Below are 26,556 nucleotides of genomic sequence, written 5' to 3' on the forward strand. Positions count from 1 at the left end.
TGATGATCTGCCTTACAGTTTCAACTCCTGCTGCCCTCTAGTGGATACAATAACATCAAGCTGCAAACAATCAGGAATATTTGCATGCAATTTGCTACTCATAGGGTAATTCATCAATATTCATGAGCTGGGCGGAGCCTTCAACCAAAACACAATGGCGTGTGAACAAGAAGCTGTAAAGACCAATTTAGAACCAACTGAAACTGAACAGGGCGACACGGTGGCGCAGTGGGCAGTGCTGCTGCCTCGCAGTTAGGAGACCTGGGTTTGCTTCCCGGGTCCTCCCTGCGTGGAGTTTGCATGTTCTCCCCGTGTCTGCGTGTGTTTCCTCCCACAAAGACATGCAGATTAGGTGCATTGGCGATTCTAAATTGTCCCTAGTGTGTGTGTGTGTGTGTGTGTGTGTGCGCCCTGCGGGTAGTGTACAGGACTTTGACCACCTGATGACTGTTGGGGCTGCCAATATCCGATTACGACTCCTGCTTGTTTTCCTTGATCTCATCTCATCCCTTTCGTTCTCTCTATTCACGTCAGGGGTCTCAGCGTCACCACATCCCGCTTCACTGCCGGACCCGAACTGCCACCTCCTTTCGGTTAGCTGCATTTCCCAGGGTGCCTTGCCATTGTTCAGATGCCACCGTGTCTTGTTCAGTACGTTGCTCAGCAGACGTGATTACCGCCACAACTCTGCGACCTCGGACTGTTTTGAAACAATGTCACAATCAGGACAGGAGACACGTGTTTCTTATTTCTTATCATATTTTTCTATTCTTGTGAGTGCCTGATCTGCACGATCGACGCGCCCCTTTATGTTATTATGGGCGACCACAACACAAAGCTTAGTGACCTCCACATTTCCCAGACACAAACATAAACAATTACAGTGTTGTGAACAGCGCTTAAGGGGCCAATGGCTTTCTTGTCATCCTGCTTAATTGCAATCATTTTTGCCTTTTTGCCAGGCACCTCTTCGCACCTCTCTGTAGCATCATGTGACTAAAGTCCCCCCGACATATCACAGCGGTCCAGTGTCGTATCTGTGTCAGGGTCCAATGACCATTTCACATTAACTTCACCATCGCCTGACTCAACTAATGTTCAGTTTCATCTGTCCATCCATTATCCAACCCGCTATATCCGAACACAGGGTCACGGGGGTCTGCTGGAGCCAATCTCAGCCAACACAGGGCACAAGGCAGGAAACAAACCCTGGGCCCACCGCAGGGCACACACGTACCAAGCACACACTAGGGACAATGTAGGATCGCCAATGCAACTTTATACAGTTACTCCAGTGACGTCACATGCATTCTGGGGAATTTGGGGTAGGATTGCCAATGGAAGCACCTGTTCCATCTGCTCTGAAACTGAGATGTCATTCAGTCAGTCATTTCCCAGACCGCTATACCCTAACACTAGGTCACGGGGGTCTGCTGGAGCCAATCCCAGACAACACAGGGCGCAAGGCTGGAAACAAACCCACCACAGGGCACACACATACCAAGCACACACTAGGGACAATTTAGAATCGCCAGTGCAACTAACCTGCATGTCTTTTGGACTGTGGGAGGAAACCCACGCCGACACGGGGAGAACATGCAAACTCCACCCGGGTCTCCAAACTGCATGTCACTGTGCCGCCCAAGTCACATTATACCAATATTTTAGAGAATTATTTTATTATTCAACAGTTTAACACTTCCCGTCTCCCTCTATTGTGATTTCACTTAGTATGGCCCATTGTGGCCTTTCCAAGCCGTGAAGCCTGCTGCTTGAGTTTGGGGCCCGGCTGATTCTTGTTGTCAGACCTCTCTCTGTTTAATGTCTGCTCCTGAGTATGAGAGCTGCCAAGTCATCATTACGTTAGAAATGGCAGTCAGGATGTCCCGTTCTGTTCTGCCAACTAAACGCATGAGCACAGTTTGCATGTCCCGTCTGAAGGCTGTGGTGTGTTCTTTACAAATCTCTCGGCTCTTCTGCGTTCGACAGAGGAGCTCCAGATGTGATGTTGCCGATGTTTAACCCCCACCGTGACTTTGTCTTCTTTTCAGTGAGCCCTTTATCATCTTCTCCGGAGGCCTGTCATACGATAAGGCGAGCAGAAGACCCAGCCTGACAATCATGCACGGCAAATCCATTACGGTGCTGGAAATGGACCACCCCATCGTGGAGTTTTTAACGCTCTGTGAGACGCCGTATCCAAATGGTGAGTAGGGGAGGAAAAAAAATGAAAAAAGAAAATAAAATGTTTCTGTTTTCATTAGCAATTCCAAGTGGTGCGTGTGAGTGGCTTTAATAAGCTTCTATAAATGTAATTCTGTATGAAATCAGAATTTACATAATTGCTCTCTGCAGATATAGCATTCCAATTAGGAAAATTGTTTTTGCCTTCCAGAGATTGAATATTGAATATTCTCCACCGGTGCGCTTGCTCATTCCTCCAGACGGCCTTTTATTTATTTATTTATTTATTTATTTTTTCTTTGGGCCTCACGGACCATTTAGGTTTTACTCTTTACGGTTCCTACTCTCAAAAAGACATAGAAGATTCTGGACGTGGCGGCCAAGGCACTGGACTCAGAAGCCCTAAATTATTTTTGGGTCAGCATCTCCCTCTCTGTGTCACCCTGAGAAAAGCATTCACCCTGCCATAGGCGCCAACTGTTAGAGATCTCTGTATAATGTTACAAGATAAATGATAAAAATGTCAGGCAAATTGTTATTATTGTAAAATAACGTTGGTAGATGTCATTTTGTGGTGTGGCAGATGGCCGGGACCCATGCCCGGCCGGGATGCCCCTTTGACACTGGATCTGGGGAAGCAGCCATGGGATGCACACTACGTCCCCTGGAATGTGTGGTGGCAGCCCTCCTGGGTTACATCGTGGCCACAGGCGTTGGGGTCTGGGCCACCACTGGGAGGGTCTGCACGGCTTACCAGTACAATACAATACAATTTATTTTTGTATAGTAGCCTAAAATCACACAAGAAGTGCTGCAATGGGGCTTTAACCGGCCCTGCCTCTTGACAGCCCCCCAACTCTCAAAAAAAAAAACCCTGTAGGGACAAAATGGAAGAAACTTTGGGAAAGGCAGTTCAAAGAGAGACCCTTACCAGGTAGGGTGGGCATGCAGTGGGTGTCAAAAAGAAGGGGGGTCAATACAATACAATACACAGAACAGAACAAATCCTCAATACAGTATAAAAATAAAAATTTACAAGTACGGAGCAGAATTTAACAGTAGATGATATCACATAATAGGATTTGGATTTGTTTAGAGTCCTGGAGACCTCAGCCATCAAGCCACCTCCCCCTATTGACCATGCCACAGCTGAGACAGCCAATCCGATGACAGGACCCCTCTTTCCCATGATTCCTCTGATCCTCCATCAGCGATGACTTTACCTTAGGCAGGCAGAACAACTTGGCAGGTGGGCCGTGGGCACCAAGTGCCACATTTGAGTACCCAGAAGAGAAACAGAATAGGTGAGGGTTAGTATCCAATTCTAACTATCATGTTACTTATGTTTAAGTGCTAATGACTAACAACAGAGATGCAGTCTGTACAGTTAATCAGCAGCTCTAGTCAGGGTGTGCTAAACTGAAGTAGTGAGTCTTTGAAAGCTGAGACCGAAGGGGCATCTCTTATAGTAGCAGGCAGACCACTCCACAGTTTAGGGGGGTCATGTAACTAAAAGCTCGATCTCCCATTGTTGATCTTCTCAGCAGTCTTTACCACTCTCTGCAGGTGTTTGTGGTCCATAGCAGTAGTGTTGCCATACCACACGGTGATGCAGCTGGTCAAGATGCTCTCAACAATGCAGCTGTAAAAGTTGCCGAGGATCTTAGTCGACATACCAAACTTCCTCAGCCTCCTCAGAAAGTACAGCTGCTGCTGAGCCCTCTTGACCAGCTGTGTGGTGTTAAGTGTCCAAGTGAGGTCTTCACTGATGTAGACACACCAGGTATTTAATTTTGCTCACCCTCTCCACTTCAAGCCTTCAGATGAACAGTGGCCAGTGAGGTCTCCTCTCCTTCCTCATGTCCACTATCATCTCCTTCGTCTTGTCTGTGTTGAGGGTGAGGTTGTTGTCCTCACACCATGATTCCAGACTGTCCATCTCCCTCCTGTAGGCCGCCTTATCCCCACCAGTGATGCGTCCCATCACTGCGGTGTCATCTGTGAACTTTAGGATGATGTTATCTTTGTGGGAGTTGTGGATGAACAGGGTGTAGAAGATGGGGCTGAGGACACATCCCTGTGGGGCACCTGTGTTTGTGATAATGGTGGCTGAAGTCCTATTACCAGTCCTGACAGACTGGGGCCTGCCAGTCAGAAAGTCTAGGAGCGAGTCACAGAGGGTGGGCTGCAGGCCAAGTGCAGACAGCTTATGGGTGAGTTTAACCGTGTTAATGGTGGAGCTGTAGTCAACAAAGAGCATCCTGATATAGGAGTCTTTATTCTCCAGATGGGAGAGGGAATGATGTAGTGTGGCCGCGATGGCATCTGAGGTGGACCTGTTGGGCCAGTAGGCATACCGCAGGGGGTCCAGAGTGTCCGGTATACTGCTCTGAATGAGGTCCATGCACCACTCTCTCAAAACACTTCATGATGATTGCAGTGAGTGCTACTGGCCTGTCATCATTCAGGCAGGTGGGTGGGCTTTTTTAAGCAAGTAGTTAATTCTGCTCACCCTCTCCACTTCAAGCCTTTCGGATGAACAGTGGCCAGTGAGGTCTCCTCTCCTTCCTCATGTCCACTATCATCTCCTTCGTCTTGTCTGTGTTGAGGGTGAGGTTGTTGTCCCAACACCATGACACCAGAGTGGCCACATCCCTCCTGTAGGCCACCTCATCCCCACCAGTGATGCGTCCCATCACTGCGGTGTCGTCTGTGAACTTTAGGATGATGTTATCTTTGTGGGAGGTGACAGTCCTGGGTGATCAGGGTGTAGAGCAGCGGTTGCCATATGTGGCATCATTTCGCTATTCGTAGGGAAATTTTAAACTTGTAAAAAGTTTAAAAATGTAGGAATAAATTTTATTAGGGTTTCAAAAAAAAGTTGGGGGGGGGGGGGAACTTATGAAAACTCGGGTCGCAAATACTTAAAGGTTGAGAAACGCTGGTGTAGAGGATGGGGTTGAGGACGCATCCCTGTGGGACGCCTGTGTTTGTGATAATTTCCCATCGGGATTAATAAAGTATCTATCTATCTATCTATCTATCTATCTATCTATCTATCTATCTATCTATCTATCTATCTATCTATCTATCTATCTATCTATCTATCTATCTATCTATCTATCTATCTATCTATCTATCTAATGGCGGCTGAAGTCCCATCACCAGTCCTGACAGACTCGAGCCTGCCAGTCACAGAGGGGGGCTGCAGGCCAAGTGCGGACAGTTTATGGGGGACGCTTTGCTTTTCACACCAACTCCAAACTTCAGGTGTTATGATTGCAATGAGTCAGTACCTCATATTGTTTTTTTAATGCATCTCCTTCCCAGTTTAAAGTGGATTTTAAAATATATGGTGGTCGGGGGGGATTCGAACAGAAGGAATTTAACAATTGACTTTACACTTCAATTAGAGGCTTCCTTGAAAAGTTTATGATTATCTACTTCCCTTTTCCCCGCCATTTTGTGCAGGCCAACATATTTGGGGGTATTTTGCATGGTTGTTTCCCATGATGCACTGGGGGGGGGGCACAACAAGTGACAGGTAATTGCATGCGTTCACAGATTATTTAACTAGCAGTTTTTGTGATTCTCAGTTTTAAGCTTTTCGGTTAGAGATTTACCTTTGGGCGGCACGGTGGCGCAGTGGGTAGCGCTGCTGCCTCACGGTTGGAAGACCTGGGGACCTGGGTTCGCTTCCCGGGTCCTCCCTGCATGGAGTTTGCATGTTCTCTCCGTGTCTGTGTGGGTTTCCTCCCACAGTCCAAAGACATGCAGGTTAGGTGGATTGGCGATTCTAAATTGGCCCTAGTGTGTGCTTGGTGTGTTTGTGTGTGTCCTGCGGTGGGTTGGCACCCTGCCTGGGATTGGTTCCTGCCTTGTGCCCTGTGTTGGCTGGGATTGGCTCCAGCAGACCCCCCGTGACCCTGTGTTCGGATTCAGCGGGTTGGAAAATGGATGGATGGATGGATTTGCCTTTGTAACAAAGGCGCTATATAGGCGCCCGACCCGACACAGATGGACACCGAGACACATATAAACACACAAAGACTTTTATTTTTCTTCACCCGTGGGCGCACGTCTTCCCCGTGACCCACAGGCAGTACACAGTTCCCAAAACACTTCTACAACACAACACCAACAGTTTCTCCCTTTTTCCACCACTCCTCCTCCTCAAGCTTTGTCTCCTTCCTCCCAACTCTCGCTCCCTTTTTATATCCCAAGTGCTTGACCACCAGGTCCTAATTGCCCTTCCGGGTGGGGCTGAAAATACGTCCAACTGGGCTGCTGACTCCCTGCAGCTCCCCCTAGCGGCCATCCGAGTCCCCAACCAGGCTGTGGAGGACTCCATCTCCCATGGAGCCATGCGCTAGGTTGGGGAATCATCGTCCGCCAGGGAGGCTGCCACCAAGCATCCCGGGGAAGGTATTGAACTGTCTATAGCTGCTCCCCCGGAACAGATGTAACAGAGGCGTCCCTGCCGGGCATGGGACCCGGCTGTCCATTACATCTTTGTTGGCTGTTTTTCGGATTTCTGGTATGGACTCTCGCCTGTTCTTTTCACCCCTATCCTTCTCTCCCGGCCGTTGCTCATTATTGTTAATCTAATGTCCTTTTTTGGTCAATACTATGATCTGCAGCTCATTTTTTTTTGTCGTTTTCCCAATTTGAAACTTTATGAGTATAAAATGGCAGTTTTTGATTTAATGACAAATTGAAACAAATGAAACATTGATTTGTTTTGGTATGAGCATCTCAGTTTCGGGACGGCATGGTGGCCGCAGTAAGGAGACACATCTGGGTTCACTTCCCGGGTCCTCCCTGTGTGGAGTTTGCATGTTCTCCCCGTGTCTGCGTGGGTTTCCTCCCACAGTCCAAAGACATGCAGGTTAGGTGGATTGGCAATCCTAAATTGTGTATGTGTGTGTGCCCTGCGGTGGACTGGCGTTCCTGCCTTGTGCCCTGTGTTGTCTGGGATTGGCTCCAGCAGACCCCCGTGACCCTGTGTTAGGGTATAGCAGGTTGGGAAATGACTGACCTGCGGTGGGTTGGCACCCTGCCCGGGATTGGTTCCTGCCTTCTGCCCTGTGTTGGCTGGGATTGGCTCCAGCGGACCCCCGTGACCCTGTGTTCGGATTCAGCGGGTTGGAAAATGAATGGATGGATGGAAATGACTGACTGACTGACTTACATCTCAGTTTCAGAGCAGATGGAACAGGTGCTTCCATTTCCAATCCTACCCCAAATTCCCCGGAATGCATGTGACGTCACTGGAGTGACTGCATAAAGTTTTCCAGGGAATTCGGAGATTGCGGATGATTCCTGGTGTTACAAACAAACAGAAATCATCTCAGAGGTTTTAGGAAATTTAGCTCTGGTTAGCATTTTCAATTTTGAGATCGATTTGATTTTCCGCCTTGGCCTGCACTTGTCCTGACTTTGCTCATCTCCTGGTCATCGTCATTCTCTTCCCAACCCGTGTCAGTAACTTTGGTTCTTTGCTATATCGGAGTGTGTCCTCCTCTTTTTTGTTTTTGTGGTACGGGTGACCTTCTTTTCCCTCTTACTGTTGAACAGAATCCCCCAAATCCCACCTGTGGCCTTGTCAGTCACCATCCGGACTGACTGCTATTGGAGTTCAGCAGTTTCCCTTTTTATTTACGTCTGTTAAATCGAGTATCAGAACATAGAGAGTAGAGAAAGGTGCCCATTTATATATTACAAAAGAGGACAAAGACAAAGAGTTGGGGTGACACTGTGACTCCCTGTATTATAAGGTGGCACAATAAGACACAGGAAACAGCAAAGGTTTGGGACAGCCACCCGTATGATGATATCCCTGGCTGCAAAATGGGTACATCTTGATAAGTTGTGAATGGTACAACGTCCAAAACAGAACTGCTTTGACAGTGAGAACATGGCGGCTTTAAAGGCCAGTACAGGAAGTGATGTCCTTAGGACCGGGACCAGAAGTGATGTCCTTAATAGTGTCAGACCTGGAAGTGACGTTTTCGGAACCAGACGTGACGTCTTTAATGGCTCCGGTACCAGAAGTGATATCATCGGACCCTGGAAGTGATGTTATTGGAAACGGAAGTGATGTCTTTCATGGCACCGGTACCAGAAGTGACGTCATTAACGGCACCAGAACCGGAAGTGATATCACCGGACCCCGGAAGTGATGTTATTGGAAACGGAAGTGACGTCCTTAATAGCGTCAGACCTGGAAGTGACGTCTTTGGGACTGGAAGTGATGTCTTTAATGGCACCGGTACCAGAAGTGACGTCATTAACGGCACCAGAACCGGAAGTGATATCATTGGGCCCCAGAAGTGTTGTCATCGGGGCCAGAAGTGACGTCCTTAATAGCGTCAGATATGGAAGTGACGTCTTCAGGACTGGAAGTGATGTCTTTAATGGCACCAGTACCAGAAGTGATGTCATTAACGGCACCAGAACCGGAAGTGATATCATTGGGCCCCGGAAGTGATGTCATTAGAACCAGAAGTGATGCCTTTCATAGTGTCAGACCTGAAAGTGCCGTCTTTGGGACCGGAAGTGACGTCTTTAATGGCACCGGTACCGAAAGTGATATTATCAATGGCGCCGGTACCAGAAGTGATGTCATTAACAGCACCAGAACTGGTAGTGATATCATCGGGCCCCAAAAATGATGTCATCGGGACTGGAAGTGATGTCCTTAATAGCGTCAGACCTGGAAGCGACGTCTTCGGGACTGGAAGTGATGTCTTTAATGGCACCAGAACTAGAAGTGATGTCATCGGGACCAGAAGTGACGTCCTTAATAGTGTCAGACCTGAAAGTGACGTCTTTGGGACCAGAAGTGACATCTTTAATGGCACTGGTACCGGAAGTGATATTATCAATGGCTCCGGTACCAGAAGTGACGTCATTAACGGCACTGGAACCAGTAGTGATGTCATCGATGGTGCCGGAACCTGATGGGATTTCCCGTGGATGGTCTGCAGAGGATTGACAGAGAGAGTCAGTGCAGCTCGCCACCCCCTGGCCTGGTTTGGTACTACTATCATTCAGGCCCTCTAGCTGCCTCCCAATCACATGTGTGTGACAAAGGCAAAATAAATGCAGCTTTTCAGCAAAGAAGAAATGTCACTAAGGACGCGAGTCTCAGATCAGTCTATCCAAGATGGTGACACTTCCAGTTAAATTCCAGCCAGGCAGGCAAGAGACAAGTCCAGGGGGACGGACACCAGAAGTGACGTCAGAGGTGGTGAGGTTTTCAGTCACCCGGTCTGTAGAGGGAGATGTTAGAATACAGTGCCACCCTGTGAACTGAAGAAGAATTACCTCCACCAGAGCCTTTAAGCTGTCCCCAAGGTGCACGTGTGTGACAATATGTAGAACAGATAATGTGTCCAAAATACAATGACAGTGGATCGAGACTGTGCGTTTCAGTTGAGTTCCATGGGGACACAGCTGGAAACTTGTGAAGGGGAAATTCCTGCATGCGGAAATCCCAAAGCAGTGACTGACTGGCTAGCCAGCCTGGGGGAATACAGGTGACCGAGATGAATGGATAAGAAGATGCCGGCAACTGGAGGGGAATGGGGCTGAGGAAATTTTGCATGAACATTAGGAAGTTTTTCTTCACACAGAGAATAACAGACATGTGGAATAAGTGACTGAGTAGTGTGGTGGAAAGTAAGACTTTAGGGACGTTGAAAACTCGACTTGATGTTATTTTAGAAGAACGAATTGGACAGGACTGGTGAGCTTTCTTGGGCTGAATGGCCTCTTCTCATCCAGATTTTTCTAACACAACCTAGACAGTTGGCTACCAGGTGGCTGGCTCTCTGTCTTAGAATGTTGATTGGTCCGGCATGGTCCTTGAACAGAGTGATAGAATGAGCCAGCATGGCCGTCCGTATGAATGGTGTAGCTGAGAGACATTTTGCATCGGTGGTCCTCAATTCTATTCACCTGTGATGTTTTTGGACAGTCCAGTTGCATCACCAGTACCGTATGCACACTACCCAGTGACTCAACTCATGCCCATTCAGCCCCATTCCCATCCATCTTATCCATTCCAATCAATGAAGAAGGTTATGTTTTACTAACATGCTGGAATTCTATGAGGAGGCAACAAATATGACCAGAGAGGAGCAGATGATGTTATTGATGTGGACTTTCAGAAAGCATTTGATAAGTTGCCACCTGAGAGGGTGGGCATCAAACTAAAAGAAGTGGCAGTTCAGGGTGTGAGTGCAGAATTGGCTCAGACACAGGAAGCAGAAGGTGATGGTGAAGGCGAGGTTCCTCATCAGAACTGGCCGATGTTAAGAGTGGTGACAAGCAGGGGGCAGTGCTGGGGCCATTGCTGCTTTTAATAAATATAAATGATTTAGATAGGAATGTAAGGAAGAAGATGGGCAACTTTGCAGATGATACCAAGATTGGTGGATTAGCAGATAATTTGGAATCCATTATATCATCACAGAAGGACTTGGACAGCAGACAGGCTTGGACAGATTTGTGGTAGATGAAATTTAATGACGGTAAATGTAAAGAATTACACACAGGAAGTAAAAATGGGAGGTTTGAGTTCACAATGGGCGGTTGGAAAATCGAGAGTACACCTTATGAGAAGGATTTAGGAGTCGTAGTGGACTCTAAGCTATCGACTTCCAGTGTTCAGAAGCCATGAAGAAGGCTAACAGAATGTCAGGTTATATAGCGCCTTGATGTGTGTAGTACAAGTCACAGGAGGTTCTGCTCAAGCTTTATAACACACTGGTGAGGCCTCATCTGGAGTCCTGGGTGCAGTTTGGGTCTCCATAAAGACATAACAGCACTAGAGAAGGTCCAGAGAAGAGTGACTAGGCTGATTTGGGGCTACAGGGGATGAGTTATGAGGAAAGATGAAAAGAGCTGAGCCTTTACAGGAGATGAAGAGGAGACCTGACTGAAGTGTTTAACATTATAAAGGGAATTAGTGCAGTGGATCGAGACGGTTATTTTAAAATGAGTTCATCAAGAACACGGGGACACAGTTGGAAACTTGTGAAGCGCACATTTCACACAAACATTAGGAAGTTTTTCTTTACACACATGTCGACAGACACATGGAATAAGCGACCAAGTAGTGTGGTAGACAGTAAGACTTGAGGGACTTTCAATACTCGACTTGATGTTATTTTGGAAGAAATAAGTGGAAGGGACTGGCGAGCTTTGTTGGGCTGAATGGCCTGTTCTCGTGTGGATTGTTCTGATGTTCTAATTCATCTTGGTCACCTGTATGCATGCAGAGTCTTATCTGATGAATGGACTGCCTTAAAAAAATGGTTAAAATTAAAATTAAAGACAATTTTACAAAGAATGATAATCTATAAAATATATTTCACTATACATGCTACATACGAGGGACGTTCAAAAAGTTTCTGCACTTCTCAATTCTCGTTGGAAACGGTGAAAGCGGGAGGAGTAGTAATTGGACATTAAAACATTGGTACAACCCTGGGAAAATTGCATCGCAAACGAAGATGACTCTGTAGAAAAGCGATTTGTTTTTGAAATTCTTAATAAATAGAGTTAAACATGAAAACCTGACAAAAGTTTCTGTTTTAGGTAACGTGTTCTTGCATTTCTCGCATTTCCTGTCACCCTACATTTACTCAGATGGTTGTAGACACGGACCACACATGACATGCATGCGTTCCAAATAACGATGTTTTATTGAAACCCTCTACAACTCCATTCACCTCACACCATAATAAACAGAATGGCAGAACTTTATGCCCGCGTTGAGCCCCGTCGGTTGGGACAGCAGGCTGCTGGCTGCTTGTGCTGATCAACACATTTACAAAACAAAAGACGCTGATGGAGAGGTGTGAAGGAGTTTAAGGTGGGCCGGGATTGCGACTTTTTTCTAGTGTTAACCCTTAAACTGACACATACTTTGGGGGGTTAAGAAGACCTTATGGACATGGGATTTCTCAGTTTTTTTATTTTTAATAAATTTGCAAAAACCTCAAGTAAACTTTTTTCACGTTGTCGTTATGGGGTGTTGTGTGTAGAATTCTGAGGAAAAAAATGAATTGAATCCATTTTGGAATAAGGCTGTAACATAACAAAATGTGGAAAAAGTGATGAAGCGCTGTGAATACTTTCTGGATGCACCGTAGCTTACTGAAAGGAATCAGAGATGTCAAAGACGAACGTCCCAGGGCGGCATTTGATTTAGCACTCGATGTTCATGAAATGCCGTTATCTGATGATTGGATCTTTGTTTTCTCTTCCGACTTTGCTTTCAGACGATGCGTATTTATTGTAAGATTTCATGCTGGGGGTTTCACAACACATGATTGTCGCATACACCTGATTGGCTGGCTCTCAATATGATGGATTCATTTTGCTCCCTAAATAATAAAGTTTTTTTGATGTTGCTTTAGGTATCGGCATGTCTTCCTTTCCCAGGCCATAAACCAAATTGTTGTCCCAGATGTCCATCCATAAAGTAATCAATAGCCTGAGGTATTGGCAAGTCTTCCTTTCCCAGGCTGTAAACTAATTTAGCACTATGTTGTGAACAACTATTATAAAAGTGAGGTGTTAGGGAAGAGGATGTGCCTTTTTTTATTATAATGCCTGTGGAAGCTGGCCCAGGCACAGACAGGCGGACAACGATGGTTCAACCCACATACGTTTATTATACATAATTTCTATTTACAATAGTGCACACAACCCCAAACAACTCCCCCAAAAGTCCAGGCCTTTAACCAATGCCTCTTTTTTCAGGCCACCTCCACTCCTCTCCAACGAGACTTGGTTCTTTCCTCGCCCGACTCAAGCCCTCGAATGGAGGGAGGCAGCCCCTTTTATACAGACCCGGATGCACTACCAGTTAGCTTCCGCCGACACTCCCCAGTGTGGCGGAAGTACCGGCTGCGTACCCGGAAGCACTCTGGGTGTCCCTGATCTTCCTTCCTCCAGTACTGCCGGGTGTGTCAGAAGTGCTGAGGGCCAGGGCTCCTCAGGCATTGGGGCACCCCCTGGCGGTGACCACGGGCCCCTATAGGGTTGAGCTTCCATGCTCAGTTCCTGTGGTCCCCAAAGACACCAGGGTGGTCACCCCCTCGTGGTCTGGAGGAGGCACAATCCCTCCTCCGGTCCTTCCGGGCATCCCCCAGCCATTCGCCACAGCCTATACAAGTGTCCTGCATCTGAATTCATCTTGTTGGGATTGAGCAAAATATAATGAGAAAAATTTGCCGATGTTATACACCTCAACAGTGTACAAGGTGCAATGGACACCATTGATGAAATTCAGTAAATCACCGACTGCGGCAATTGCGCTTGAACTGGCTGCACACAAATACACAGAGGCCAACGCTAGTGCTGGCAGGCCAGTCTAGTGCAGCAGCTAAATCCCAGTTGCTTCACTTGAGGGTGCCAGTGGTCATGAGCTGGCAGCTCAACGAATGTACGTGCTGGCAAAATACACTGGGAACCGAATGTATCCAGTAGCGGCGTTCAACAAATGTACATCACCGAATATGCTTGGCTCTGGCGTGCTGGCAAATTGCCCTGGTTCTGGCAGTTTAAGGGTTAATAAAATAGTTATAAGGACAGCTGGATGGCTGGACGGCTCTGCACTTCAGTTCAGGTTGATCTGCACAGCCATAAACAGCCAGTGCTGTGCTGGATATTAATTATTGTGGAGTTCTTTCGTGCTTGCAGTTTCTTTCTGTTTATTTGTATTTGTTTTTTTGTCTTTTTGGTTGCAGATTTTCAGGAGCCCTACGCTGTGGTGGTGCTGCTTGAGAAGGACTTCATTGTTGTGGACCTCACACAAAGCAAGTGAGTGCAAACTGACAGATAATCTCATTGCGTGGCTTCCTAATTCATGCATCGTTTCTAACAAATCCAGTGAAATGCGTATTGTGGCCAGAGGGGGCGCTCATGAGTAGACTGTGCCTGGACCACTAAAAAAAGCCACAGAGACCAAAGTACATCAAAAGAAAGCCACTTTTATTAGAAAGATTTTGCCCCCTGCTCACTTTGCTCGCCAACCAGATTGTTATTTTCATGGGAATTGTTACATATGCATAATAGACCTAACTATTTTACATTACAGCGAGTAATTAAGTAATATTAAAAAATAGTAAAATGTAATAAATTGAAAGTAAATTATATTTCATGTTGCGTTAGAGGTATTCGTTGCGTTATACGTTTTCGTTCTGTTTGGCTTAGAAATGAATGCGCAAGTACTTTCTAAACTTACACTTTTACTGTCAAACAATTTTTTGGAATTAAAATTTCGTCAATATCGCTTTGAATTTTGATTCCAACTTTCATCATGACGACACAATGTATAACTGGCCGTGAGTGAATATCGTTTCTTTCACTCTAATACATAAAATGACTTTTTTGAATGTTTGTCCCTGTGATTTGTTAATTGCCTTTGCAAAAGCTATTCTAATGGGAAACTGTAAACGTTTTAATACGAATGCCGTATCAAGATCTCCTTTGGTGTCTCATGTCATTAGTGAAGATGGACTACATTACCTTTCTTGGATACATCCTTCTTTCTACAGTAATTTGTGCGGTGGAAGACCGCACGGTGTTAACAGTTGTAGATATTCTTTGTGATATTGTAAGTTGATGTTTTCATCTTCCACTCCATCACCACCAACTGTTCCATCATAGTCTATTGATACGCATTTAACCAATCTGCAGTGTAACCGATCGACAATTTTCATGTTAATTCGTTTGACTTCATCGTTTCTCGGTGCTGGGATTGCCTGTGTACTCAATTCTTCTGTTGATAACCGTTCGGGATGAAATTCTTCAATAAGGTTTGGACATCATAAGTCTTCTTTAATTGGGAACTTAAAACATAAAAAATTTATAAGAGCTGAGAGAAGTGTGTCTGACAAAAGCATTCACACGAATCAGATGTGAGAAGACTGTGGGCGTGGTTGAAAAAATAATTGATAGGAGGACGGGACTTGAAAAAATCTCATGGCCAAAGTCTCGTCTAGTCGCAAGATTATTTTTATATAATAGAGAAATAAATCATAAATGGGAGAATGCATTGGACGTGGAGATAAGATAGAAGTTAATATGTCAAACTCGGCTTGGTGTTACTTTAGAAGAATTAAGCGGAGATGACTGGCGAGCTTGGTGGGGCTGAATGGCCTCTTCTCGTCCACATTGCTGTTATGGGACAGGCAGGGTTTCATCACGGGCGTCCTTCTCTTCTTTAACATCATTATCCATCCATCCATCCATTATCCAACCCGCTATATCCTAACTACAGGGTCACGGGGTTCTGCTGGAGCCAATCCTAGCCAACACAAAGCGCAAGGCAGGAAACAAACACCGGGCAGGGAGTCAGCCCACCGCAGTTAACATCATTATTGTTTTTAATAAATATTATCAATTATGTTTTTATTTTCTTGTATACCGAGTACAAATCTCACATGCGTGTTGTAGGCTCACCTACTGGGACAGCAGGGGGCACAATCGCTGACTCTCTTGTCTCTTTTTCCACTCACAGCTCCGAGACGACGCCCATTGAGGGCAACTGACCCCGCCCCTTTCTGGTCTATGAGCTATAAGTGCAGCGCCCTCCCTGAAGGAGTAGGGCGGGGCTCCAGCCCTGAAGCCGGCCCCCTCTTTAGAGCTTATTTACTCCGTCCAAACGCTGATTCCGCCTTTTTTTGCTCCTTCTACGTTGCTCTGTTTGTTATTTTGTTTAACTTTATTATTGCATTAACAAGGTGGCACAGTTGGAACCCCAGCATTAAATTTGAACTTGTGCATTCCTCTCGGTTGACTAGATACATATAGAGATACTGTACAGAGTCAACAGAAACAATTAATGGTGGCAGTAAGCTACTTGGGGTGCCAACCCAGCCACGAGACCCTGTTAAATAATAAGCAGTTCAACCAAGTAAATCGGGGACCCATAGGACACAAAATAAAGCAAAATGTTAGGTGGTACAGAGAGCTCTGTCTCGATATCTTGCTCAGGTCATCTTTGCATGTATGGGCTCCCCGTATTTATATATAGGTACGTTCCTGTAAGGGGGGGCGCTTCTGGCAGAGAGGAGCAGGGCTTGGTGCCATCTTAGAGACACAGTTTGTGACAGCAGCCCAGTGGTGGCTTTACTCAGCTTACCTGTGTCCTAAGGGAGGGCTCCACGTGTGTCTCTCACACTCTCTTTATATATATATATATATATCTAACATCTGAGTGAAAAACATCACAGCTACAGTTCACAAAAATGATGAAAAATCAAAAACAAGACCTACTGAGATTAATAAAGGATCACCCCCCAATGTCAGTGTCATTTTGTTGACCCCCCTTTTTGCTTTAATGACAGCCTTGAGTCTGTTGATTCTTCTCTATCAGCTTTGCCCACCTAGATTGAGCCCACTCAATATTTGCCCCCCACTCTTCTTTACAGTTGAACTGTTCATGTTCGGTCACATTGGATGGTGAGCGTTGCTGGTCTGCTATCTTCAGATCTTTCCACAGATTTTTACTGTGATTTAGGTCTGGGCTCTGACTGGCCACACCAGGACATTCCCTTTTTTCTCCTTCAGCCACTGTGTGGTCCATTTTGCTGTGTGCTTCGGGTCGTTGTCATGTTGAAAAGTGAACATTCTGCCCATCTTCAACTTTCTGGCAGAGGGTAGCAGCTTTTGATTTTGATGGTATTTTGTCTCATCCATTTTTCCTTCTACCCTAGCGAGAGCCCCCCATAACAGGATGCTGCCCCCTCCATGCTTTACTGTAGGTATGGTGTGTTGTGGATGGTGAGCTGCATTGGTGTACCGTTTGGTATTGAGGCCAAATAGTTTGATTTTGGTCGCCTCTGACCATAAGACCTTTTTCCACTTGGCATCAGAATCTTCAAGGTGCATTCTGGGAAAGCTCAAACGAGCCTTAATGTGGCCTTTCTTGAGAAGTGTGATCCTCATAAACAAGCCACAGTTGTGAAGCGCTTGTGAAATTGTTGTCACCTGCACACCATTAATGACCACTCTTTGCCATCAAATTCTGCAACTCCTTCACAGTGGCCATTGGCCTCTAGGTAGCCTCTCTTACCAGTTACCTCCTTGCTCTTCTATCTAGTTTGTAGGGTCCAGGGAGGGTCCTAGTCATACCAAACACTTCTTTTTGATGGATTTTGCTGGGCTCCTTGGGATTGATAAAGCCTTTGAGATGTTTAGTCTCCATCTCCTGCCTTATGTCCGTCCACAACTCTATCCCTGAGATCTTCTGAAAGTGGCCTGACACCCATAGTCAGTTGTGTGCTGTCAGCGGCACTGCCAAGCAAGGGAATGAATGGACCAGGAACAGCTTCACTAATCACACTCATTACAACTGATCAGAGGTGGGAGGAAGCCAGTAACCTCAATGGAAATGCTAGAAATTTGATTCTGTTCATCTGGACAAAGTTTTTAAGTGGGAGAAATATTTCGAGACTTACCCAAGTCTCTTCCTGAAAAAGAGACTTGGATAAGTCTCGAAATATTTCTCCCACTTAAAAACTTTGTCCAGATGAACAGAATCAAATTTCTAGGATTTCCTTACCTGGATTATTGAGCATGCATCGAGACCTCAATGGAAATGGTGGGCAATGACACCTGTTTGAGTTTAGGAGTGTGTGGGGGGGGGGGGCCTTTATTAATCTCAGCTTTTCTTGTTTTTGATTTTGCATCACTTTTCTGAACTGTAGCTGTGATATCTGTCACTTGGATGTTAGAGATTGCATTGAGTAAGTAAAGCTGGAAAGAAATATTAGTTTGTGTGTTTACATTTAAGGCTGTAAAGCAAAAAAAATGGGAATATTTCAAACGGGGGGATTCTTTTCTATACCCAATGTGTGTGTACAGTCATATGAAAAAGTTTGTGACCCCCTCTCAGCCCGCATAATAATGGACTCTCCTTTCAACAATAAAGATAACAGTGGTATGTCTTTCATTTCCTAGGAACATCTGAGTCCTGCGGTGTTTTCCGAACAAAGATTTTTAGTGACGCAGTATTTAGTTGTATGAAATGAAATCAAATGTGATGAACTGGCTGTGCACAAATGTGGGTCCCCTTGTCATTGTGCTGATTTGAATGCCTGTCACTGCTCAATGCTGATTACTTGGTGTGATGAGCTTGTTAATCCTTGAACCTCATAGACAGGTGTGTCCATCATGAGATATAAAGGTATTTAAGGTGGTCAATTACAAGTTGGGCTTCCTTCCCTTTGACTCTCCTCTGAAAGTGACAGCATGGGATCCTCAAAGCAACTCTCCAAAGATCTGAACACAAAGATTGTTGAGTCTCCTGGTTTAGGGGAAGGCTACAAAAAGCCATCTCAGAGGTTTAAACTGTCAGTTTCTGTAACTGTAAGGAATGGAATCAGGAAATGGAAGGCCACAGGCACAGTTGCTGTTAAATCCAGCAGGTCTGGCAGGCCAAGAAAAATACAGGAGTGACATATGAACAGGATTGTGAGAATGGTGACAGACAACACACAGATCATCTCCAAAGACCTGCAAGAACATCTCACTGCAGATGGTGTATCTGGACATCATTCTACAATTCAGCGCAATTTGCACAAAGAACATCTGTATGGCAGGGTGATGAGAAAGAAGCCCTTTCTGCACTCACACCACAGACAGAGTCGCTTGTTGTATGTAAATGCTCATTTAGACAAGCCAGATTGATTCCGGAACAAAGTGCTTTGGACTGATGAGACAAAAAATGAGTTATCTGGTCAGAACAAAAAGCACTTTGCATGGCAGAAGAAGAACACTGCATTCCAAGAAAAACACCTGCTACCTACTGTCACATTTAGTGGAGGTTCCATCATGCTGTGGGGCTGTGTGGCTATTTCAGGGACTGGGGCCCTTGTTAAAGTCGATGGTCAGATGAATTCAACCCAATATCAACAAATTCTTCAGGATAATGTTCAAGCATCAGTCACAAAGTTGAAGTTACGCAGGGGTTGGATATTCCAACAAGGCAATGACTCAAAACACAGTTGGAAATCTACAAAGGCATTCACGCAGAGGGAGAAGTACAATGTTCTGGAATGGCCGTCACAGTCCCCTGACTTGAATGTCATTGAAAATCTATGGGATGATTTGAACCAGTCTGTCCATCAAATTGAACTGAATTGGAGAGATTTTGTATGAAGAATGGTGAACAATACCTCCATCCAGAATCAGACACTCATCAGAGGCTATAGGAGGACAGCGTCTAGAGGACAAAAGGAGGCTCAACTAAGTATTGATGTCATATCTCTGTTGGGGTGCCCACATTTATGCACCTGTCTCATTTTGTTATGATGCATATTGCATATTTTCTGTTAATCCAATAAACATAATGTCACTGCTGAAATCCTACTGTGTCCATAAGGCGTGTCAGATATTAAAAGGAAGTTCAGCCAATGAGAAACAAAAAGCCAAAGAATTAAGAGGGGTTCCCAAACTTTTTCATATGACTGTAGATAGTAATTAAACACAGGGTCAGTACTTAGCAAGAGTTGGAGCACCTTGGAAGCAAACCCCACATATTTCTTGGCACAGAAGTAATGACGAACATCACCTAAGGTCTCTCCCAGATTGTAGTGAAGATGTGACCGAGGCAGTGATGGCTTTGCTGCCCCTTTATTTGGAAGCCGAACCGGAAGAGGTGGGGCCAGATTACGACAACCCGGAAGTGACATCACACAGACTGGCTGTCATAGGGACAAAAGGAGGAGAAGCGTTAGGCGACAGTGACAACCCTTGGTTCGGGGTGGAACTGCAACTGAATAAGCCTAACTGTGTAAGGTTGGCCAGATCTCAGTTGGTCTTCAAGTGACATTTCACCCCGTTTGAAATGTGAAAACCCCCCGTAGACCTGTGATCATTCCACTTTATTGCACATAACTTCATTTATGGACTTTTTTGTATTGTGTGGATTACTTGGGTTGTTACCAACATTTGGTGTTCGTTTCACGTCAATAGAAATATATTGACTGAGAAATACGTTGACATGTTCAATCCTTATTTTCCCCGCAGTATCTCATGATCAGACCCCTGGTAGTCAGAGCCACTACTGGTCAAGTTTGTGAGTTAGCCTGTCTATGGCATCCTCCCTGGCTCTTGTGCTGGTGCCAACATAGAGGGTCCCTGGAGCATTCATTGAGCTATGAGAAGGGTACTAATGCTGGCACCATAATCAGGTATTCAGGGCCATTGCAGATGTCAGCCCTTCATAAGGGCTGGAGAGAGATGTGCGGGGGGCCATCCACGTCACCAGGAGGGCTGCTTGGCACAGCATGAGAGTGGCAGCACTAGGGTGACCTAAGGAAAGGGCTCAGATTCCCAGACACTCAGGCCAAAGTGGACAAGACGAGGGGTCCTGTTGGAGCTGACTGTTCTATGGGACAATCAGGGAGCCAAGTATGAGGAGCTTGTAGGCGAATGCCACAGCAGAGGGCCCATTGACGTCACGTGTAGTGGCGGGTAGTCCAAGCTCTTTGGAATTGTGGGACATCAAAGATGGCTGTGGATCAAGTGGAGGGGGAAATCCATAGACTACCCAAGCTATTTGGATACTAGCCGAGGCCTGATGATAACAGCTGGGTCACCCGGTCCAGGTCGTCTCATGTTGAAACATCTGAAACACCTGAAGATCAACAACAACAACAATTTATTTCTCATGGAGCCCAAAATCACACAAGGAGGGCCTCAGTGGGCTTTAACAGGCCCAGCCTTGACTCCCTAAGACGATAAGAACAAACCCCCCCCCAAAAAAAATAAAGGTCACCACTGATGAGTCCAAGCTGTACCCCCCCAGGCGTGTACTAAACGAGTACATGGGTTAAACTTTGCAATCAAGGCCCTGTGCGGGCCTTGAAGCCTGCCTTATGAGTTTGGGGTGAGGCCTGTTTGTGAGGTTTTGCTCTCCGGGTAGCATTCCGAAGGGCGTCCCATCTGGTGAGTATCCTGGGCTGCTGTCCCCTGACCCTGGGTGCGCCCCCACTCCACACATCCCCCACCCCCCACAATACCCTGATGCCCGCCACGCATACACAGCGCCTCGTAAATACTCATCAGCCAGTGTGGGCTTTAATTATCCCGGTGCCACACGCCTCATCAGCTTACACGTCTCCGAATAAAAACTCATCTTTTATATTACTGTAGTGCCAGACACAGAGACAATCAGGAAAATGAATGTTTTATTAGGAGGCCAGAAAGCCTCCCCATGATGCTGATGATTATGTAAGCCCTTGTGATCCTCCAGGGCCCGCATTATGACAGGACAGTTTTACTTTATTTGTTTCACCACGTAAAGGCAATTCATCTTTCTAATTTTCAGCTGCCAAGGTAACTACAGGGAAGAGAAGCAGGCCATATTTACTCGAGCTGTAAAGTAAACACGTTATTAAGACGATCCCTGAGGACCTCGTCACGCTCCTCCAAAAAGGTAAAACGAGGAGTCTTGGCACTTGGGTGTAGAAATTCAATTCAACTTTGAAAAAACATTTCAACATGTTCTAGCTTTGCCACCCAACTGCCACTCAATGGATGTCACCAGGAGCGGATTGGGTGTCAATACCAGCTCGGGGCATCCTTCAGCGAGTGAGGTGACGAGGTCTACCTACTCGGCCCATTATACATTGTCATTTTCTTAAAATTTGTGATGAGTACGCGACTCGCTACTTGCTATGAGCCTATGATATGAACTCTACTGGATAATCAAACTGCTCATTTACAATGGAATAAGTGACAATGAAAACTTAACGATAAACTAGAAATGTTCTGTCCTAATATGAAAAAATTCCTATCCTGGGCTTTACAACTTTATTTCATCGTACTAATAATCACAGCTGAAAACCACTAATTATCGATCACGACCAGAGAACAATAAGATGCATATAACATAATCTAAACTAATTATTAGTATTGAAGAATTTAAATACTAGATATGAGACAAAATAAATTGCAATAATGTATATGCTAACTGAAGTATAGCGGTATCGAAACAGAAACTGGTAAAAGGCAGTTTTGACCAGATAGATAGATAGATAGATAGATAGATAGATAGATAGATAGATAGATAGATAGATAGATAGATAGATAGATAGATAGATAGATAGATGTGAAAGGCACTATATGATAGATAGATAGATAGATAGATAGATAGATAGATAGATAGATAGATAGATAGATAGATAGATAGATAGATAGATAGATAGATAGATAGATAGATAGATAGATAGATAGAATGGCCTGTTCTAATCTCAGTCTTTTTAATGCTCAGACACAGAATTTCCCAAATTGGTGGGCCGTGGCAGCCTTGCAGGTAGATGGCGGCCGACCCTGGATGAAAGCCCACCTCTCCATCACTCCGTCACTCTGACAGTCACGCTTGGTCACAGGTAGATGATGGCAGATCCTGGACGAGCTCACTCTGATGATAATTCTCGATTCACCAAGTAGACGATTGATTCATCTAGTGCTCTTTGGATAGCTTTGACAATCAACCTCAACTCACCGAGTGGGGTCCACCCCACTCCCCTCACAATGACAGTCATGCTAAATTCCCCCTGATGGGCTGTGAACTCACTGGCATCATGTGAAGAACTGGGTCATGACACCACCAAGGTTAGGAATCACGGTCCTAACGTTCCAATGCATTTTATTGCTACACGCATTGCAAAATGCACTCCAGCAGACGGTGCACTTCAAGTGTTAATGCTGAGGTCTCCGTCGATTATTTCGATTTCAGCCCATCTTGGACACGCAGCACAGCCAGTAATAGCAGTAATGGGATTATGGTTGTGTCCAGATTAGGTGACTCCCCAACTCAAAGGCCTGATTTGGCTTAGACTGCTGCCCCACACCCCCGACTAAGCAGCAGTTAACTGCGTGTTTCTCTCCCCTTTCTTTCACTTTTCGGCTTTTGCTCATTTCAGACATTTCTGCTCCCTGATAATTCTCTTTATATTTCACGTGTTGCATTATGTAAATTGGAGGTCAAGAGGCAGAGCTTAGAGGCATAAAAGTTTTCTGTCACGCCAGCTGGGCATCTTGGTCTCTTCTGCGCCAACGTTTGAAACATGACTAATGCAGGTAGGTGGGCTGGGGGGGAGTTGGGGGGGGGGGGCAGCGAGTGCTAATGAAATGCCTCTCAAATTGAACGCTCACCTCTCAGCACTCCGATGGCTAATGAGGGCCACGTGACAGCGATGGGAGCTGCGTGGGGTCCACCATCAGCCTGGAAGCTCAGCTCTTGAATTCTAATGAGGCCCCGACTGATCTTCTCTCTCTCTCTCTCTCTCTCTCTGACTCACACAGCTTCCCCATCTTTGAAAATCCGTATCCTATGGATATCCACGAGTCTCCAGTGACCTGCACGGCCTACTTCGCCGACTGTCCAGATCTCATTCCGGCTCTTTATTCGATCGGCGCCAAGCATAAAAAGCAAGGCTACAGCAATAAGGTGAGCCCCCCTTGAACTGCACACAGCCGGTGGTGGGATGTGAGTGCGGACAAGCATTGGGTTGGGATGGAGAAAGTTGGATCGGCCGTTTCTGCACCTTAATGATGGGTTGGTGTTTGCTCTTTAATTAACAGGATGCTGCTAAGGTGTGCCATTCATCGGCCTGACGTGGACAACCTCACGTTGTCGAGTTGTGACAGGACAGCCAATCAGCTTTAACTCTTTTAAGAACAAATGTCGGGATTCGTATTTTTAAAAAATAATATAACTGCTAATACAGTGCTGTGAAAAACTATATGCCCCCTCCTCCATCCCCTCCATTTTTTGCTTATATTCACATAATGAATGACCTCCACCCTTTAGACAGAATGCAATATTAGGTGCGTGGGACTAGGACCACCCATCACTGAAGCTGACCGAGGAGGCCGAAACACTCCTCATTAGAGGAGGCCATGATGTTGGTGGGCTGTCCCACCTGACAGGCCTCTTGGACACTGTGTGGAGGTTGGGGATGATATTTCTGGATTGGCAGACTGAGGTAGTGCTTCCCATCTTTAAGGAAGGTTCGGGGGGGGGGGGGGGGGTTCAAATTTAGGGGTCTCCCTAGGAAGGCCTATGCCAGGATTCTTTAAGTGAGGTTTCCTGCCCTTGGTCCTACCACAGATTTGGTCCTGGTTACAGAATACCAGACCAGCTTTTTACCCTGTGACCTGTAGGGGGGTGTAGCAGCACCCTAAACACCCAGAAACAGCCAACCCATACGGTCACGGGTTCAACTCCAAGGCAGGCGTAGTGGTTAAGCCTTTGGCCTTCAAACCCTGAGGTTGCGGGTTCAAATCCCACTACTGACACCATTTGTCCACAAGCAGGTCACCTCACCTGTAATGTAGGTGAAGGTGGCACAGAGTTAGTGCGGATGCCTAGATAGATAGACAGGAAAGGCACTATATGATAGGTAGATAGATAGATAGATAGATAGATAGATAGATAGATAGATAGATAGATAGATAGATAGATAGATAGATAGATAGATAGATATGAAAGGCACTATATTATAGATAGATATGAAAGGCACTATAAGATAGATAGATAGATAGATAGAGATATGAAAGGCACTATATGATAGATAGATAGATATGAAAGGCACTATATGATAGATAGATAGATAGATAGATAGATAGATAGATAGATAGATAGATAGATAGATAGATAGATAGATAGATAGATAGATAGATATGAAAGGCACTATATTATAGATAGATAGATAGATAGATAGATAGATAGATAGATAGATAGATAGATAGATAGATAGATAGATAGATAGATAGATAGATAGATAGATAGATAGTGCAGTAAAGAGCCCCGGGTTCGAGTCCCAGAGGACGCTGTCCTCTTTCTTTTACTATGGGGACAGTTTAGCAGTTGGCTAAACAAACAGGCTTGATGGACCTGATGGTCTCCTCTCATTTGTCACATTTCTGATGTCCTTTAATATTTTAATTCAATGAAGCACATTTTCCAGATTCTTCCTTTACTCTTTACAATCTACAATCCCAATCCCTTTACTTTTCTCCTCCACTTCCCAACTCTAAGTTACAGGCTGAGGTGGAGCAGCTGTGCTTCAACCCGAACACGGGATGTGCTTGCGGCTGGAAAGCTGTACAGATGTGCATTTCACACCTCATTTGTGCATTTCATAAATCTGACTCCAGGATGGCCACGGCCCCCATTTGACACCTTAACATTAAGTTAGGGTGCAGACTTCTCTATTGTAAATGTTAACTTACCTCACTATTCCCGTCAGTCCTTCTTTTTTGCTAGTGACTATTGAGATAAAGAGGTTTGCACATCTTTCGTATCATAAAAAAATTGAACCACCAGTGAGATGCTGGCACCTGGTCTGTCTCCGTTGGCATCAGATCATCATGAAACCCCTCTGGCATTGTCATTCTTCCTCTTTCGGCTGCTCCCATTAGGGGTCGCCACAACAGATCATCTTCTTCCATATCTTCCTGTCCTCGTCATCGTGTTCTGTTACACCCATCACCTTCATGTCCTCTCTCACCACATCCATAAACCTTCTCTTAGTCCTTCCTCTTCTCCTCTTCCCTATCAGCTCTATCCTTAGCACCCTTCTCCCAATATACCCCTCATCTCTCCTCCTCATATGTCCAAACCAACACAATCTTGCCTCTCTGACTTTGTCTCCCAACCTTAGCGGACACTCTAATGTCCTCATTTCTAATCCTGTCCTTCACACTCAATGCCAATCTTAGCTTCTTTAACTCTGCCACCTCCAGCTCTGTCCCCTGTGCCACCGTCTCCAGCCCATATAACACAGCTGGTCTCACTACCGTCCTGTAGACCTTCCCTTTCACTCTCACTGATACCCGTCTATCACAAATCACTCCTGACACTCTTCTCCACCCACTCCAGGTTTAGAAATGAGTGACATTAGAGGGTCAGCTCAAGTGGGACGGGTGGGTGGGTGACTGACAACGTCAGAGAGGCGAGATTGCTCTGGTTTGGACATGTGCAGAGGAGAGATGCATGCTGGGTATATTGTGAGAAGGGTACTAAGGATAGACCAGCCAGGTAAGAGGAGAAGAGGAAGACCTTAGAGAAGGTTTATGGATGTGGTGAGAGAGGACATGCAGGTGATGGGTGTGACAGAACAAGATGAAGAGGACAGGAAGATATGGAAGAAGATGATCTGCTGTGGCGACCCTTAACGGGAGCAGCTGAAAGAAGAAGAAGAAGAAGTAGAATCAGCTCTTGGCAGTGGCCAACAGGGTGGCCGTGTGGCGCATGTGTATGGGCACCGTTCTCATCCCTGCCACATTAACCGTCACTTCTCCTATCTCTTCATATCTTAAATCATTCTTGAT

At 45.6% G+C, this 26,556-nt stretch overlaps 1 protein-coding gene across 4 annotated transcripts in view; it reads left to right on the forward strand.

The window, feature by feature from the left end:
* stxbp5l (syntaxin binding protein 5L) overlaps positions 1 to 26,556 on the forward strand; it is a 553,303-nt gene that overhangs the window by 320,177 nt on the left and 206,570 nt on the right. For all 4 annotated transcript variants that reach the window (XM_051926381.1, XM_051926380.1, XM_051926382.1 and 1 more), the window contains exons 10-12: positions 2,052 to 2,206; positions 13,950 to 14,022; positions 23,524 to 23,668. In XM_051926381.1, the coding sequence (XP_051782341.1) occupies positions 2,052 to 2,206; positions 13,950 to 14,022; positions 23,524 to 23,668 (373 nt within the window). The remainder of the gene's footprint in view (positions 1 to 2,051; positions 2,207 to 13,949; positions 14,023 to 23,523; positions 23,669 to 26,556) is intronic.

The sequence above is a fragment of the Erpetoichthys calabaricus genome, chromosome 4 (genome assembly GCF_900747795.2).
Source record: "Erpetoichthys calabaricus chromosome 4, fErpCal1.3, whole genome shotgun sequence".
Taxonomy (NCBI): Eukaryota; Metazoa; Chordata; class Cladistia; order Polypteriformes; family Polypteridae; genus Erpetoichthys; species Erpetoichthys calabaricus.